The following is a 17,982-nucleotide window of genomic DNA, read 5'->3' as shown; positions in this document are numbered from 1 at the left end:
CCAATGTTACAAAATTAAAAATTAGAAATAATTCAATATTTTTGACTTCAAAGGACTATTGTCTGCAAGATATGAATGTAAATTATTATAATGAATGATAATTTTCCAGAAATACTGAGTAAAAGGAACGAATTGTATCTAAATAATTGTTTTGCATTTTTCGTTAGGTTGGCAGATTAAGGTATTTGACACTATGTAATATGGCTGACAACTGAACCTATGAGAATTTTCTTTGTTTTCTTTAAAATATTTGGAAAAGCTTTTTTCAAGCTGAGTGTTGTTTTCCACATATACAGGAATAACTATTGAATATCCAAGTTTTGGACACTGTTAAAATCCAACAGTTATGCATGAGATAGAAGTGGTAAAAGTGTTGTTGGATACCCACATAAAATGAGATGGATTTACAAATCTGTCAGATTTGTAGCAGATTCTCATTTATATTTACCAGTCAATAAGGTATTTATTGAAATCTGTTCCATATGCTTATATTGAAGGTAAAATGAGGGAAAATCTATACCACATATAATAGGAAAGAATGCATGTGTGGAATGCATCGACCTTACATGAATGAGACATTTCAGAGTAATTTGGCACATAGTTCTTCTGAAAGTTTGAGCATCCCAAACTGAAGATGAATGTTATACTACAGTTTAGGGACATTGCAGCTAAAATTAATTGGCTCTGAAGTATTTACAATAGATTTCTGGATAAATTGAGTGCCAAATTTTGAATTGAGGTTGAATAATTGAAGATATCTTCAATGGATTTTGATGAGGTGCTGAGTAACTGTTTTCCATTTCTGTATACCCCTTCATAGGAATCCTATTTGAAAGAATAGCCAAATACTCTAGGATTTTATAAAAAGGTTATATCTACATGAAATTTATTTTTTATTACCCATATAATCTGTTACGATAAAACCGTACACATTATTTAACAAAATACTATTTTTTACTATAAATTATCTATTTGTTTGAGATTTTTAACAGAAAATAAATCATACCTCACCTTTAACCGATGCATCATTGCCTTAGAGTGCTTAGACAATAGTCTAAAATTAATTTTCATATGAAAATGTGAATAGCGCTGTTTAAAAAGCCAAAATCCTTCAGTTGGAAATGTCTTATTGAATTATGACAAATATTCGTTTATATTTACTGCCATCTATTGAGATTTTGGTCATAATCATCAATTTAATGTTCTCAATTAATTTTTGTAATCAAGTTTCTTTTGTTTTTCAGATATTGTAACATAACACAGAGTATAAATTGTTATCACTGCTGGAAGGATTATTACTGCATAGTAACTCTGCTTTTTTCCTTCATATTACCAAAGATGTTTGGAAAAATGTTGAAGTGAGTCCTCATGTTGCAATTGTTATGTGAGATATCTATAGGGATTGGGACCCAGTATGGGTCAACAGCCTCGGCCTACCATCAACATGAACTCGAGCACCTCTGCCCGATCTTCGGGCTATCATCAAAAGGCTATGGAAGAGATACAAAACTCTCTTCGGCCATATGCAAAGAGCGGTAGTGAAGCTATTGAATCTAGTGCAGCCAGCACCATATCCAATTTTTCTGCTACAAGTGGAGTTAGTTCTTTCAGCTCTGCATCTGGAGGAACTAGTTCAGATAATGATGTTATTCATTTGCATCATATGCTCTCCCAACTTCTCAGTATGGGATATTCGGAGGTACTACATCAGTTATTTATAATTATAATTTTTTATTAGTTTGGATTTATTGTTGATTGATTTGTTATTTTGGGTAGGATGCTGCCATGAGAGCATTACAATTCTCTAATGGAAGAATGGAAGCGGCAATTGATTATTTGATGAATAAACAAATAGACTCGAAAAGTGGTTACACCAAATTGATCAGGAAACCTAGTCTAGAAAGAGAGCTGGTGATGCCTCGGGGAAGTCCTGCTCTGGATAGTGGAGCAGGAAGTTCTCGGTCAGACAGTCCTCGACTTACAGATATCCAATCCACTGTCAGTAGGTACTCTCCTAGTTTCAACGAGCCGCCTCCCCCACCCCCGCCTAGAAATACCCCACCTCCTCCTCCACCTCCCCATGTTTCAGCTTATCAGCCTGTACCTGGTAATGTTCATCAACTGTTTAAGCGTATGTCTCCCGCTCCTGTTGTTCCTTCCAGACCACCACCGGCTGTTTCCTCATATACTTCACCCTCTCTTCAACAGAGAGGCACTAGGTAAGAAGGAAACATATTGGAGGCAGTGAAGAAAAATTTGAGAATTTTTTTTTACAGTCCTGTAAGCAGTGTTTCATCATCTGGTCGTCAACCAATGATTGTCCAAAATGGTCCACAAGTTCAGCAGCAACTTTCTCAGCAAATGCAAGCACTCAGTTTGTATCAGAGCAGTGCTGCTTCATCAAATGCTGAACCACCCCCTCCTTATCCACTCATATCATCTAGCCCTTCAACCAATCCCCCACCACCTTCATATTCTGTTTCAATACAAAATAGACAAAGTCCTACGCAAGATTTTAGAAAAAGTCCTTCATCTGGAATATATTCAGGATCCACTTCTGCAGGTAAATTTTCCAATACTACCGATTCCTAAAATAAACTTCATAGATTCAATTTGGTAAGAGCAGCAATGAGAGTGAAATATAAGTACAGCATTTTTGAGATTACATAACCCTTCCTTGTTTTGGAAGGTTTTAAAAGTCTCCTCTGCTTCCAATCCTAGCCCCAATAATTCAATTGGGTTAGATGTTTGAGATTATGAATGCTTTCAAATTATTGTGCATGCTAAAAATTTTTGTCAAGTGGGCTATGAAGTGTTGAAGGTTAAGTGCAAACAAATTCTACTATAACATTTTTTAATTGCATATCTTACAAATCTGATAAATTTATCAAGTTAATGTTTTGGATTCCTAACCTGTCTTCATATAAAAAATCATACTAGCGATTAATGCCATTAAGATATTGATAAATATATTCCATAAATACATTTACTCCATTAACTTTAATAAAAGCAGTTGGCTAGTCATTTAAATCTGACACATTTCACTTTGTATAGGACGAAAATGTGAGGTTGTGACGCTTATCAAAACATTGTTGGGTTTTAAATCAGCGCTATGTTGTCCGTTCTACATGAAGGTCCTAGTAGTTAAATATTTCTCACAATGTGAATTTACTTTAGAAAATGAATGAATTTGAAAATATGAGATGATCATAATTAATGTTTATACAAACGATTGAAGGGATTCTTTATCTAGTAATTTGCATGGAAAGTACAAGAGATCAGCGTTTAAAAATATCCATTTTTTGTTATGGAGGAAAATTAAATTATTGACACATAACATGCAGTTGCTTTATAATAGGTAATGTTGGTTATTCTCTTGGACTAAAGGATTAAGACTTTCCTACAACAGTTATTGATTCTAGTCGAGTATCACTTCGTCGAGAAAGAATAGATGGTCCTCATGGTTTCGGTCTCATTTGACTTCGTTTGGGCAACACAAGTTGCAACAATTTTTTCCAGTTTCCAGTAAAATCAATAGCCTTCTCTCATCCTAGTTCTAATTCAAGTCTTTTTGTTGGAACGTTCGACTCGTCAAAGTAAATCATTTCATCAAAAATAGCCTATATGAAATATCAAAGAAGGCGAAGCCCCCCAAGTCAAATGCGATTCCATGAAATTTCAAGTACGAATCTAGAACGCGGCGGTAAAGTGGCAAAGTCGGAAGCATGAAAACAAGACGACGTAAATTTGTTTGAAGATGCCTGTATGATAGAAATCGAGGAACAAATTTTGGAAATAATCGAACTAACGTCTATTACAAGATCCACAGCGGCAGTGGTGGAAATGAGACACAGCAAATCTGGTGAAAAAGTCCATTTTCTCAAAGAGGAAATTGTATTTATATAAGTTAATGAAATATCTTACTCTATTACTACTCATTATAATATGGGGAATTCGGGAATAGATAGCCCTTATGGATGGGGGGAAGAAGAGCAATAGTGACGAGAAAAAAAATCTTTCATGAGGTAGACGGCACTGGTAGCTCATAGGTAAACCATTCAACGATATGAACTGAATAAAAGCGATGTTTCGTGCCTTATCGGTTACTAGTGGTTATTCTGAAGTTACTGTCGAATTTTGAAACCGGTTATGAAGGGGACGTGAGATGGCTTCAAATCCTACTTCACTAGTAGTCACCGCGATTATCTTAGCTGGCGATCAGAGTTATAAGTGGTGACAAGGGATTATTTATATGATGTGAACGAAAAATTGTGATCAAAGAAAAATTTATTTTTGTTGTATTCAAAGTGCTTCTCTATATAGCTGTACCGTAGATATGATTTTCCGAACGAGCCTATTGAATGAATATAAACCATGACACAGAGGAATACAAGCAATGCCTCCTGGGGAAAATGGATCTCCCTCCTACAGTATCTGACACAAAGGACTACTTTACAAATAGAAAATTTTGAAATATCCTGCTTATTCGATCTGGCTTCTAAGATACTACCTAATGAACCGAATGCTTCAAATCAAAGTAAAAAGCCATCAAGGGTTGCCAGTGGAAACGCATCCTATTAAGGTGTATTGCTACGTCATCTATTTGCACAACCCCAAACAATTTGACATAAACCTGTATGTGCTACAATTTTCTGGTGCCGCAAAACTCATCAGTCACAACAAAACGTTTTCTAGAGCTGTAATAACCTTCAGCTGCTATTTTATGAAACGCTGACGTGGTTCAACATGGAGACTACAATTTAATCTTGACACATCCCATTTCGTCGCATTCATTCATGAAATAACACTAAACTCCCCCAAATGATTGCTAGGAAGTACAGTCATAAATTGTCAAGTGCAAAATAATTTGGATCAAAAGTTAAATTTTGGAAAAAATGCGACATTTATAGAGAAAAGTTGTATCAACAAGAGCGTACACTTCCGAAGTTTAACCCACAAAAATACTGGAATAAGCATTAGAACAGCTTATCACAATCAATTCATTAGAATACTGTCATCCAGTATTTCTATAGGTTAATTACACAAAACGAAAATTCTTCAAACTACAGAAACCACCTCTCAAAGAAAGGTCTATTACCAAGATGAGACATCCAAGGAATCCTCTTCATAACCCGCCCAACTGTCTGCTCTATACACTCAAAAAATTAAGGTAATTGGCCAGCGCATCACCAACCTGACATCCAGTGAACAATATGGGAAGAACTAGAAAATTTTCGGAGATAACATGCATTAATTTGATATTAAAATGTTTCACATCCACACACTTATAAATACAGACTGAAGGACTTCGGTCGATCGCCTTTTGGAAAGAATAAAGAACAGTTTCATATTGTTGTTTGATCTCTGTCAATTTAAGTTATGGAGAACTTGATGCTTGTTAGAAAAACATCAGCTGCTATAGAACCGCAGTTTTCATGAACACGATACTAGAAATAGTAAAAAAATATGTGGTTGTTTTTTCACGTAGTATGAATTTTTAATGTACATATTCATGCATGTGCTAAGGTTTTTTATATGACTAGTGCAGAAACTATTGTTTTTAAGCATGAATAAATTATCTACCGTTCAGAACCACAATACTCGATAATTATAGGAAAGCTTCCTTCTTCAGGCATAAAAGAAGGAAAAAGGTCATATGTATACTTGTATTGTATCCTGAGGTCATTAGGAATGAATGGTCTGTAATATTCTTCCTTCAGAGAAGAGAATATATTTATGCATTCTATCATTAATTATTGTAGAGTACATTCGATCGTAACATCGAATATGTCCTACACAATGGAGCAAAGTTGTTGCGATTCCATTTTATAATATCACAGAAATAATAATAACGATTCGTGTTGTTTATTCATAACATTGTTCCTGACGACACAGTAGAGGCTAACCAGAACGATTTCGACCGACAAATTATGGTCCATATACGAAAAATAGTAACTATAGCTGTATACTTTTCGGGCCGCTAGAACCTCTAATTTCAAGCATTTTTTTGACACTTTTTAAAGCCTATATTGTATTAATGGCACTAAGTAAGCAAAAGTCTCTCTGGATGTGTTTTGGAAACACTAGGCTGTCACGATTTCAGAGATCAGTTTGGCAACTTGAAAGAAAACTTCAATGTTGTCATATCATTTATTCGAAACACTTCGATGGTTACCTTGTATGCGCATTTTATGCTAGGTACCTCATTGCTTGGGAATCTTAATGCGGTGCAATTCGTCAAACTTCTATGATGCAATGGGTGGTTTTGAGTATAAGCGACAATAGTCCGCATGCGTGCTGTAAAAAAATTAATGTCCACTTGAAATATTAATAAATAATAGCGAGCAAGACCTGGAAAATCCAATTACAATCGTATCTGTTCATGCACGAACTTGTAACCATTTTAGTTTACTCATGAACATGAAACAAATTCCCTAACACTTTTCAATTGATGAATTTGAAGAATAGTGTATATTATGTTTGTTGGCTAAAAATTACATATTTATTACTGTTTACTTTATGTTTTTCATTCCTTTTCAAACTCTTGCAGGATCCCCTAGTCCAAGCCCTGTGTCAACATCTGCATCGATAGCCAGACCCGCGCCCATTCAGGCTTGGACATCCAGACAGACGAAAACACAACCTCCAATTATAATGCAGTCAGTTAAAAGTACTCAAGTGCAGAAACCAATTTTACAGACCGCGATTGCGCCAACAGTTCCGCAGATTCCCCCTTCTCCTAGCAGTACGACTCCTCCCACCACCGCAGTTCCACCACCATCCTATAACATATCCATCCAACAGAAAGCGTACACAAACGGTATAAACGCAAATGCTCTTGCATCATCATGTCCCACCACTGCTCCAACTATTATTTCTGTACCTACGACAGAACCTCCAAGCTATGCCAGCACGATGCAGGCAAAAGTAAAAGCGCAAAGAGGCGCTAATCATCCTCAGCTACCACCTCCACCATATACAGATGATAGTCATGCTCTGGTATCAACAGTTGAATGTGCTAAGTCACCTAGAACTTCTCCACACGTTCACCCTCCGTTGAAGAGGAAATATTCACCTGCTATACCTCAAGATTGTGTTCGATCCGATAGTCCGCAATCGACTTGCGTTGGTGAAAACAGGGGTTATTCAGACAATGCTCCACCACTGCCACCTACAGGTAATTACAGGAATCTCATACATTTTAATTTTTATTTCAAGGTTTTACAGCTTTCTTATTAAATGGGTAATTTTCACTTGCAGCATCATCTTCAGTCAAACACAATAATATGATGAACGGTAATAGTGATAATAAAAGCGATGCACCTCCTCAGTTGCCTCCTTACACGAAAATCAAACATCAATCTCCTATCCCAGAGAGGAAAAAAATTAGCAAAGAAAAGGAGGAGGAAAGAAGGGATGGTAAAGTGAAAAACTATTCTCCACAAGCTTTTAAGTTTTTCATGGAACAACATATTGAGAACGTTATCAAATCATACCGACAGAGGATATTGAGGAGGATGCAACTAGAGAATGAGATGACCAAAATTGGCCTGTGTCCGGAAGCTCAACAGCAGATGAGAAAAATGCTATCCCAGAAAGAGTCGAATTATATCAGACTGAAGAGAGCAAAGATGGATAAGAGTATGTTTGTCAAAATAAAACCTATTGGTGTTGGTGCGTTCGGTGAGGTTACTCTGGTCAGAAAAATAGATACAAATCATCTATATGCTATGAAAACGTTGAGGAAAGCTGATGTACTAAAAAGAAATCAAGTAGCTCATGTGAAAGCAGAAAGAGATATCCTGGCAGAAGCTGATAATGAATGGGTTGTGAAACTGTATTATTCTTTTCAAGACAGTGACATTCTATATTTCATCATGGATTATGTACCAGGTGGTGATTTGATGTCTTTGTTGATTAAGAAGGAAATTTTCGAGGAAAAGTTAGCAAAGTGAGTTGGATTAGTTTTAAAATCTTTCTTGGCCTTCTTTGAAATAAACCTACTCGATTGTTATAATTTGAAAACAATTTATTTCAAGGTTTTACATTGCTGAACTGACCTGCGCCGTGGAAAGTGTCCATAAGATGGGCTTCATCCACAGAGACATCAAACCGGATAACATTCTGATTGATAGAAGTGGACATATCAAACTTACAGATTTCGGTCTCTGTACAGGATTCAGATGGACGCACAACTCTAAATATTACCAGCCCAATGGTTTGTCTTGAATATGTTCTTAACTAAATCTAATTACTAACGATTTCGTTTTATTTTTAGGTGATCACAGTAGGCAGGATTCTATGGATCCCATTGACGACTGGAATGAGGAGTGTAAATGTAAAAGTTTGAAGCCTTTGGAAAGGCGAAGAAGGAGAGAGCATCGTTGTTTAGCTCACTCCCTCGTCGGCACACCGAATTACATAGCTCCCGAAGTGTTACAAAGAACGGGTTATACCCAGCTTTGTGATTGGTGGAGTGTGGGAGTAATACTGTATGAAATGGTGGTTGGTCGTCCGCCTTTCCTAGCCAATACTCCAGCAGAAACACAATATAAGGTAGGAAAAGTTTCGGAAATAATGTGTTCGAGATCTTTGTTTTTGGCAATTGTAAACTGAAAAGAAATAATTACCGACCTGATAGTCACTAGGATCAATAAAAAAAAGTTTTGTTAAGTAATAAGAAGAATAGTCTTCACTCACCCGAAGAAGCCATTTCAGAAAGTGACAGTCTCGTCCCTGAGTCCGGATCGGAAATGAGAAAATCGAGATTTTTAACGTTTACCAAACGCAAATGTCACAGAAAAAACTCCCGCCTGACGTTCCTTACAAATATACGTTATCATCAGTTTGACAAAAGTAAGGTTAGCACCGACCTCAGATAGGGGTGATAATCAACTGTCACAGTGATGGATTATTATCATGCGATTTTTTTCTATTTACCACAATGTGTTAGCAAAAATAAGCACATTTCATTCCGATTAGAAGCTTTTAATAGTCTGAATCACGATATTTTTTTCTACACTCATTTGCGTCTATACTCTCCCATCGGTGTTACATACACCCCATACTCGTACAGGATATGCATGCCGGAAGAAAATGTTTTTAAAATTTTACTTCACTGTATTCCATAAATGCTGTGATGTTTAGTGTAGTATGCTGGATAGGTACAGTTGATAGTCTGCGAAAATGCACTCATCTAGTCAAAATAAGCCATTCGTTACTTAAAATAGAGTTGAATTCATCATTTTGGGCTTTGCCTGATTCAGCATTTAGGATTTCCGGAAAACATTTCTGATTTGGGGAAAGTCCCTTATAATAAAGATTAACAAGGTAATAAAAATTAACAAGCTAATGAAGAGAGAGAGAGAGAGAGAGAGAGAGAGAGAGAACTATTCTTTAAATCATAAAATTCCATCAGAGGGACAAATGCGTATACAATACAAATGCTTGGTTGAAAACCGATGTCCCTACAAAGGGACAAATACAGTGAAAGGGTTAAAGGCGTTTGAAGCTGTATACCTATATGATTTTTATCATACCATTTACAGATAATTTGAAACACTTATGAATCGAAAAGTATTAATGGAATATGTGGATAGTTGACAAAATCTTTCAGTTCCCGAAAAAAAAAATATCTGCTCAGAACCGTTTCAGAATTTGCCCAGGCAGACCTAGAACTGCTCTCACTTCGGTAACTTGGAGAGCTCGAAGACTTATGAAGGCGTTCTACATCATACCCTATGCTACTTTTTCCTAATGCATAATCTGCTAACACAATGACAATGAATGATTGAAGTCCCTTAGTAATGATTACTTTCAGGTCATCAATTGGGAAACGACACTTCAAATACCAAAGCAAAGCAAGCTTTCAAAAGAAAGCACTGACCTTATATTGAAATTGTGTACGAGTGCCGACAAACGTTTAGGTAAAAATGCCAGTGAAGTGAAAGCGCATCCGTTCTTCAAAGATATCGACTTTGAGAAAGGTCTGCGTCAGCAAACAGCCCCTTATGTACCACGTATTGATTATCCAACCGACACCTCCAATTTTGATCCTGTCGATCCTGACAGGCTCAGAAATTCCGCGTCCATCGATTCAACAGCCTCCGACGAGCAGTTGGACGACTCCAATCTTTTCCATGGCTTCTTCGAATTCACTTTTAGACGATTTTTCGATGACGGGGGAGGTCCAGTATTCAACAGGATCAATTTAGATGATAACGACAATCAGGGTCACGTTTATGTCTGAGAATTTCATATGAGAAGTGTTTTATTTATCTTGCCAAAAAAGATCCTGTTCAAATGGATTAGGAAATGATTTCTAGTGGAATAATTCATTTGGTACGTACTTTTGATATACTATTACAGGTTCTCCTGGTGTTGAAACCTTTCTGAAGAATTATCGGGAGGTATTTGATCTATCAATGTAATGTGCCTTCTATCACTGAAAACTAATGCTGAAGGAAATGATAGCAATATTTTTTAGCTGTTTACTATTGTAGATCAGTACTGAAAGTATTAGGTTCTTAATTTGTGCCTTAAGGTTACATATGTAACTGTTTAGGGAGTGGATGGTGTTTGATGTTCCATTAACGAAATTCTATGTCAGCGTGCTTGGAAATAATATTTTTATTTCTGAAACCTTATTTTTATGATGTGCTAGACATTTACAGAGAGTATTAAGTTTCATTTATTCTCACAATTGAAATAGTTCTTGGCGTTTGTATAGGAACTGATTTCTGAGAAACTGAAAAGAATTCGAAATCAGAGTTGGCATTTATTTGCCGTCAGAAAATATCAAACCAATTTATGAGTATGGGCGATTTCTTTGAAATCTTTGCTTGAGGAAAATCGGCTATGATATATGGAGGTGAAGTGAAATGGAGAATGACATCGTGAAGGAGGAATGCATCAGTTTATAATACATTTTTCATTGGAAATTTAGTACTATTTACGATATATTTAATTCAAAGTACCGAGTAAATTAGACGAAGTGTTCTGATTTTGGAAGTAAGACTATTTCTTGAATACCAATTTTTTTATTGGTGGTGCCACAAAAGTGAATCAATCAATGTTTTTTGAATCTGGTCCATCCATATATGGATTTTCAATTTGTTCATTGGATATTTGTAGTTTGCGCTGATTTCTATTTCGTCACTTTAGTGTAGTATTTAAATTCAGTACATAGAACATGCTACCAGGATCGATTCGACAATATACTCCAAGATAATAGAAGAGGGTGGTTTAGGGTGGATCGCAACTTTGATATTTCAAATGTTACATCCTGTATTTCATATTTTCGAAAACTCCACAAATTTACTGATTATTTTCATTTCCAAGCATACTTTTTTTGCGACAAGTTTCCTCAATCAATTTTGACCCCCCGCAAGTGAAACTTAAGTTAAAGTAACGTTTGCATTGTGCACACCTTACCTTCATCTCGTAGTTTAAACTAAGTCAACACACTAATATTATAGAATACAGTCACAATACCTACAAATTTTAATTATGTATAATGAAATGAAACAACGCCTAAAGGCATTCTGAGTTGATAGAATATTCCTCCAATTAATCGCCTTTTTCATCGAGGTGAGAGTTGTGCTGCTTTGATGAGTATCTACCCCTATTTGATTGGATGGTCCGTTGGTAGCCTGAATGATGGCATGTGGCTATTTCGATTCAGATTGTAACGTTTGTGGATATTTATATCGAATTATTTATTTTGATCAGTTCATGTTCTTAGGTTGTTTAATTTCATTATTAAGATTTCCGGACATCGGTTTGAACCTTTAAAACGAGATGTTCTACCACTCCTTGCATGCATGTTGGCTACGAAATGCAGTTCTTACAACTGGTTTTAGAGCATTACTTATCATTATAAATGTTCTGGGGATCACTAAGAGGGAATTGAGTTGGATAATTGCCTGCTATGTGGTACTGGGAGATTATTATAACTTTTTTGCGCTAGCATTTGATATATTCCATAAATTCCGAGTCGTTTTTCATCGGGGTGTGTTGTGTTGCTCTGACGAGGTCTAGTAAGACCGAAACCATAATCAGCATTTCTCCTTCTTCAAAGGAGTGGCCTTCTTCTTGGTACCCTGATTGATAGGTTTAGTTCGATTTAGATCGATACAATTAATGATATTACTATCGACCTGAGTTATCCATCTGAATTGATGATGATTTTCGTTATATGGTTATATCCATTTCTTAATTCTTACGTGGAAAGTTTTTACAATTAATTCAGAAAAATTTCACTATATTTCTCTCATTCCTTCCAAAAAGTATTCATTTCTGGTACTTCCACTATCTCGAAGTACTTTTTCTACTGAAATGAACTTGGTTTTTGTTTTAATTTTCATCGAATATATTATCTGCTATAAACTGATTCATTCCTTTTTATTAGTTCGTTAATTACCATTTACATGTTATTTATAATTTTTTCTCTATAAATATATGTATTATATTTAATTCTATGCAAATAAAATATACTACAGCCTTTTTCATTGTTGTAGGAACGAAAACCAAAGAGGAAATAATTTAAATATTATATTTATTCATGACTAATAAGAAAAAAAGGGTATATTATATATGTTCTTCAGAGGGCAAGTTGAAAGTTCATAAATTGGTTTGTTATTTTAGTTCCTGAGTAACATTTTTCAACTTGGGAAGAACTTGAGACTTGCTACTGTTAAGTGAATTGATTAATGAATTTCGAATAAAATTACTGAGTAACTAAACTTTCGCATATGGTGCTAATATTTTTATGTAAAAATGTGATATATTACTAAGCAACCCATAAAAGATTTCATGCGCTATTTTATCTGATTGATCGAATTCACAATTAGCTAATCAACTACCAAATTTGAGGTTGATAAGTGGGATCAGTATTCATTTTTCGGAAAAATATTTTGTCTTACTCTATATTCAATCTCATTTCAGAATCATACTGTAAGAAACATATTGCTTCATATAAATACTTTTGAGCACAGTTGTGACAAATTTTGTTTGAGTGATATGAAATAAGGGTTAATCAATCTTCTACAGTATAAATAAATACTTGTCTGTGCTTCTAAGTCTGAAATTCGGTCTGGTTTTGCTTTATCTTTCATAGTGGTACATTATTGTCTGTGATTGGGTTCTATCGTTATTATAAGAAATCTTTTTTATTTATGAAATATCATCAGTTTTTTTATTCTTTCAATATGAAAGATCAATGGAATTTTTAATTTTATTCGAAAAAATTGCATTTGTTGACAAATACAGTAAAATTATATATATGATGCAGTTACTAATAAAAAAGTTTCTTTTCTGTAGGAAATTATTTTTATGTTTCCTAAGTGAAACGATGAATTCAAAACTACTACTCAAAATATCACAGGTCGAATATGTTGATACTCTATATTAAGCTTGAATACTGATTGCTGGGTGTGTTGGACGGATAAACCCAAACCTGCCACTGCGACCAACGGTCTATTGTAGCACACAATCAAGCTCATAGAGCTAGATCTCTCCCTCTAGTCCCATCCTACCCAAAAAGGAGATGATGTCGGAGGGGGAGTGATTCTTGAATTCCTCTAGGATCATCTTCGGAGAGCCGAAAACTGAATAACTACTACAACAAACACATGATCGCTTGCCCAAATTTATTCTTCCTTACCGGAAAACTTTCTTTCTATCCTAAATTCTTCAATGAATAATCAGTTGGGGCTGTGCAGCAAACCACTCGTACACATGCATGGTATCATTGAGTATATATATACTCAGTGATGGTATGGAATGTTCCTGTGACATATTGTTAATTTTGCTCTTTCAAATAACTGAACTCTGGAGACAAGAATGTTGAAAGTGTGCGGTAAAGCTGACAATGCTCTGAAGAACTATTATTCAATTGACCATTTAATTTTTTTATTTCTTTATATAATAGAATTTACTGAAAACTATCAAATCATCATATTCCTACATCTCATTCTTGTTGAAGACGACACAGCACAGTTTTTTTGTGCTGGGGTTTGTGCTGCTTTGTGCCTTAGAGTTTTTTATTCATTTCATACTTCTCTCTAGACATTTCACGAATGTATAAAATGCAGGGGCCAGCACCCCTGGAGAATTAGGATTTTATCGGCTGAAATAGATTGTGCTGTACTGAGTTGTGCTGTTTGATTTTTGCGAAAATTCCTATCTTCCCGGAAATTCTAAAAAGAAAAAAGTTAGCCCAGCTCTTTATCTTCTGTTCTTGAAAATGGGTGAAAAAATTTGTGCTACTTTTGTGCTGACTTAAAAAAATTCTATGAAGAAAAACGAAAGCGATGGGCTAATTTTTTTTCGAAATCTTCATTTCTAGGATGTTCGTAAAAATTTCAACGGTACCAGTTAGCACACGTGCACACGTGAGACTGTAACCGTAAAGAAAAAATTTCAACGGCACACAGTAGCACAAACCTAGCACACTTCAGACAAAAGGTTTTCGAAAATCGTGTGCTCGCCAACTTCACCTACTAGTAGTGCGTTCTTCACTATTGGTTACATTGAAATTGTACTTTTGATGAGGTCTATAAGTTATTTTTCCGCTCAACAAATGGGCATAAATAAAAAGAGTATCAGCCCTTTCAACTTGTGCATATTTTGGGTAGTAAAATTGGCTTTATTGACTATTTTATGTTCTGAATATCTTTTATGGAGGTCTTGGGAATTGAGTTTATAAATTATAATATATAATATTTAATCTTGTATATTGTGTAAATTGACTAATATTCTGTAAATACCAATTAAAAATTGTAATTTAGTATTCTATGCTTTGTTTGGAGGACAACTTCCATTTCAGTGAGTGTTTAAACAAAACTATTTCTGGAACACTGCCTTAAAAAATTATGATCAAATAATTCATTAGATTTATTTTAAATAAGAGTCATGCTAGTATAATTATTGAAGCAGTCCTGTTCATAAGTTAATGGTATAACATTTTATTTATTACAAATTTTTATATTAAGCTATTATGTATTTCTACACCTAATTAGCTATTAACTTTTTTCTAGTCTTAATAGTTTGCATCAGATTTTCCCATTCTTATGTTAAAAAATAACCGTGTTCCTTGAAGTGAAACTTGAAATATGATTGGCAGTTGTTATAAATGCCTAATTGCTTGCAAAATTGTAAATTTTGTGTATATAAATACATATTTTTCAAACATTAATAATTCTTTTTTTTTTCAAGTTTGAAGCGATGCGGATTGCACAAGATTTATGGCATCGTGTTTATTGAAGCTACAGCATCATGGCAGAGTGTTAAAAGTTCTTGCCCTTTCTGTGAGAAGGTGGGGTCAAATAGCTTCGCCTCAGGATTTATTTTGAATAGATACTCGGCAACAAAGTCAACAGGGTCATCTGGTTTTATCTTTACAACTTCTGTGAGAGCTTTAGTCAATGTGGGAAATATAAATTCCATCAAATAATTTCTAAGAGGCTCACTTTCTGCTATAACGACCTTTTCTTCTTCACTTTTCAGTGCTTCTAATGTTTCCGTCCATTTTGTCATTTTTAGCTTATAATTCTCCAAGGCTTCTTCTTCCTCAGCTTTCTTTTTTGCTTCCATACTTTTAATTCTCTTCTTATATTCCATTTCTTGCATTTCATGAATTTTGAGTTGCTCCTCCAGTGAAAATCCAAATGAAACAGGATTACCTATAATCTGTTTAACTGCATTGAAAATCAAGTCCATATTTTCCGTCGTGTCTTTGGTTGCGTCATAGAGAATAGGATGTATTTCCATTTCGTCATAGAAATTCAAGATCGTCTCATCTTCTGTGTTTATTTGTCTGAAAGCTTCTAGTCTCCTCTTCATATGTTCTTCTGTGTAATGTGTCCCTTCAATATCCTTTTCTTGTTGTTTTTTTATTCTCTCACACAGGAATTCATCTGGAGCAACTAAACTGAACACATGTTGTGGCATAATTTTGCTGTTTGCGATTGCCGCAAATCTTTCTTCATAGTCATCAGCTTCACCTTCTCCAGGACTCTCTTCCTCCTCATCTTCACCGGTTCTGCCAAAAAGCTCTTCTGCCTGTTCTATGGTTTTCGGATATCCATCCAGTACAAATCCCTGATTTTGACAAATATTTGAGTTCAAAAAAATTCTAAGCAGCTTGTTTACTTGTTCGTCAGGAAGTTTGTTGTCTTCGCTTTCACTGAGAACACTTTGTATATCGCGGATTTGTTCTTCCCATTCTTCTATCCCTACACCCTCCTCTTCTTCCTCTTCTACCTCCTCTTCTTCTTCTTCTTCATTCATATCTTCTTCATTTTCTTCCATAGCCAACAGTCTTTGAGCTTCCCTTTCTTGCTTTATCTTGAGTCTTAGTTTTTCTTCTGTAATATTGTCCCGTAAATTTTGTAACGTTTCTTCGATTAATGTTTTTATGGATACATAGTGAAGTCCATACAACTCGCAAATTCTTTTAGCTAAAATGGTCTTTCCAGAACCAGGAGGTCCATGTATCATTATTTTGATAGATGAAAGCTCCCTGGATTCTTTAAGTTCTTCTATTATTGGGATTATACTTCTTACAAATCCAGACTCGTACTGCCATTCCATTTGAAAAATTTCTGCAACATTAACTGGCTCCATTTTGAGATTTACTGTGAACTGATCATATATTCTTTCAGTTATTCCATTGAAACTCATCGCTTCCTCCAAATTCTGCACTTCTTTCACATATCCTTTTCCTAATCCTTTACTAATTGCCTTCACGATGTTGCTTAATTTTGCAGAAACTGGTTCAACTGCTAGAATGTAACGTTTAAGGGATGGTGGGTTTTTTATTAAACATCCAACAATTCGGGCTAAATCTGATACGTGGATTAGAGGTATGAAGTTAGACCCATTTCCGAAAATTGGTAAATGTTGAGAATTCGACCATGCTAGTTTGAAAAAAAAATCCATAGATTCTTCTTGAAAGCCGTAAGTGAAACCTGTGGCTAAAACGTAGGTCTTGAGTTTCTTCTTGTGCCTTTTACCTAACATTATAACTTCTCTTTCACATTCCAAATATTCTTTGTAATTCAGGTGAGGTTTCCTTCTTCTGTAGTGAGAGTCAATGAAAGGGCCTGGTTCTTCCATGAAAGTTTTTTTTGTCCTTGCCCAAGTCATTATGGTAGAAATCAAAATGAAAATTTGATTCTTGGGATGATTAGAATATGTTTTAGGGCCAATTTGTTTTAGCTCATCAAGCTGTCCCACAAGTTCTTTAAGTGTGTTAATCGCTTTAGGTATGACGGATGAGTTTCTTGTGATATCATATATTATAATACCGCAGTTATTGATTTCTTCTCTGAAATTCTCTGCGAGCTCGTCGACTACGTACATGACATCTTCTGATTTTTTGGAGATCAATGAACTCAAGGTTCCTATAATCTGATATTTATTTCTTTCATCAATGTCCATCTTAGAGGCCTCATCTTCAGGTGATGCCCCTTCTCCCTCTATCGGTATATATTCTTCTTTTTTCTTCTCGCCATAATATTGGTCAGCCAGATATGAACTAATATGCTGTGCGTTGAAATTATCAACGTAGTTGATGAAAATGCGATAGGGGACGAAAGAAGTTGGCTCTTCATCGGATTTGTTTTCTTCAACGGAAGATGCAACGTGTTCCACATTTTCAGTTTGAGCAGCTGACATTTTTATGAAGTGTTATTTGACAGATGATGATATTGTATGTCTTTTGGAATTAACGAATATATTTTTTCATATTATGTTTTTACTACCAAGCCAGAAGATCACCTTTTCGAGCTTTCCGGTACTACTGAAATACATAATTATTATCATTTCAGTTGGCGCGAAATTTCTGTCTCAAAACGTACATGAGTGCAATTTCATTACGTTTTTATAGTTTGCTTCTATTCGGGTTTGATCAGAAAATGTCCGAAAGATTTTCACTTCAACAGAGAACTATAATATATAGAGAATATAGCGCAGGAACGT

The 17,982-nt window shown here is 35.2% G+C and overlaps 2 protein-coding genes across 4 annotated transcripts; one reads left to right on the top strand and one right to left on the bottom strand.

The window, feature by feature from the left end:
- Positions 1-185: 185 nt before the first annotated feature.
- Positions 186-12,573, top strand: LOC123314767 (serine/threonine-protein kinase Warts). 3 transcript variants are annotated; one of them, XR_006537867.1, is made up of 10 exons: positions 186-459; positions 1,245-1,699; positions 1,777-2,219; positions 2,277-2,563; positions 6,551-7,177; positions 7,261-7,951; positions 8,040-8,218; positions 8,279-8,556; positions 9,821-10,341; positions 12,519-12,573. XR_006537867.1 is itself a non-coding variant. In XM_044900105.1 (9 exons), the coding sequence occupies exons 2-9, from the start codon at positions 1,415-1,417 to the stop codon at positions 10,247-10,249; spliced, it is 3,219 nt and encodes a 1,072-aa protein (XP_044756040.1). In that variant the 5' UTR covers positions 186-459; positions 1,245-1,414; the 3' UTR covers positions 10,250-10,807. The 3 variants fall into 3 exon arrangements, 2 of the variants coding, with proteins under 2 accessions (XP_044756040.1, XP_044756041.1); XM_044900105.1 differs by lacking the exon at positions 12,519-12,573 and having other exon boundaries at positions 9,821-10,807; XM_044900106.1 differs by lacking the exons at positions 186-459; positions 12,519-12,573 and adding an exon at positions 491-868 and having other exon boundaries at positions 9,821-10,807.
- A 1,433-nt stretch (positions 12,574-14,006) lies between these two features.
- Positions 14,007-17,718, bottom strand: LOC123314768 (adenylate kinase 7-like). The gene has a single exon (XM_044900107.1). It carries the CDS (start codon positions 17,677-17,679, stop codon positions 15,244-15,246), a length of 2,436 nt encoding a protein of 811 aa, XP_044756042.1. The 5' UTR covers positions 17,680-17,718; the 3' UTR covers positions 14,007-15,243.
- Between the last annotated feature and the right edge of the window lie 264 nt (positions 17,719-17,982).

This window comes from Coccinella septempunctata, chromosome 6 (genome assembly GCF_907165205.1).
Source record: "Coccinella septempunctata chromosome 6, icCocSept1.1, whole genome shotgun sequence".
Lineage (NCBI taxonomy): Eukaryota > Metazoa > Arthropoda > Insecta > Coleoptera > Coccinellidae > Coccinella > Coccinella septempunctata.
The sequence above is the reverse complement of the archived record's forward strand: the minus strand, read 5'-3'. Positions and strand labels throughout refer to the sequence as shown.

Coding starts and splice junctions, on each gene's coding strand:
- LOC123314767 (XM_044900105.1), top strand. CDS start 1,415: ATGGGTCAACAGCCTCGGCCTACCATCAACATGAACTCGAGCACCTCT. Junction 2,220..2,276: donor CTTCAACAGAGAGGCACTAG/GTAAGAAGGAAA, acceptor TTTTTTTTACAG/TCCTGTAAGCAGTGTTTCAT. Junction 7,178..7,260: donor TCCACCACTGCCACCTACAG/GTAATTACAGGA, acceptor TTTCACTTGCAG/CATCATCTTCAGTCAAACAC.
- LOC123314768 (XM_044900107.1), bottom strand. CDS start 17,679: ATGTCAGCTGCTCAAACTGAAAATGTGGAACACGTTGCATCTTCCGTT.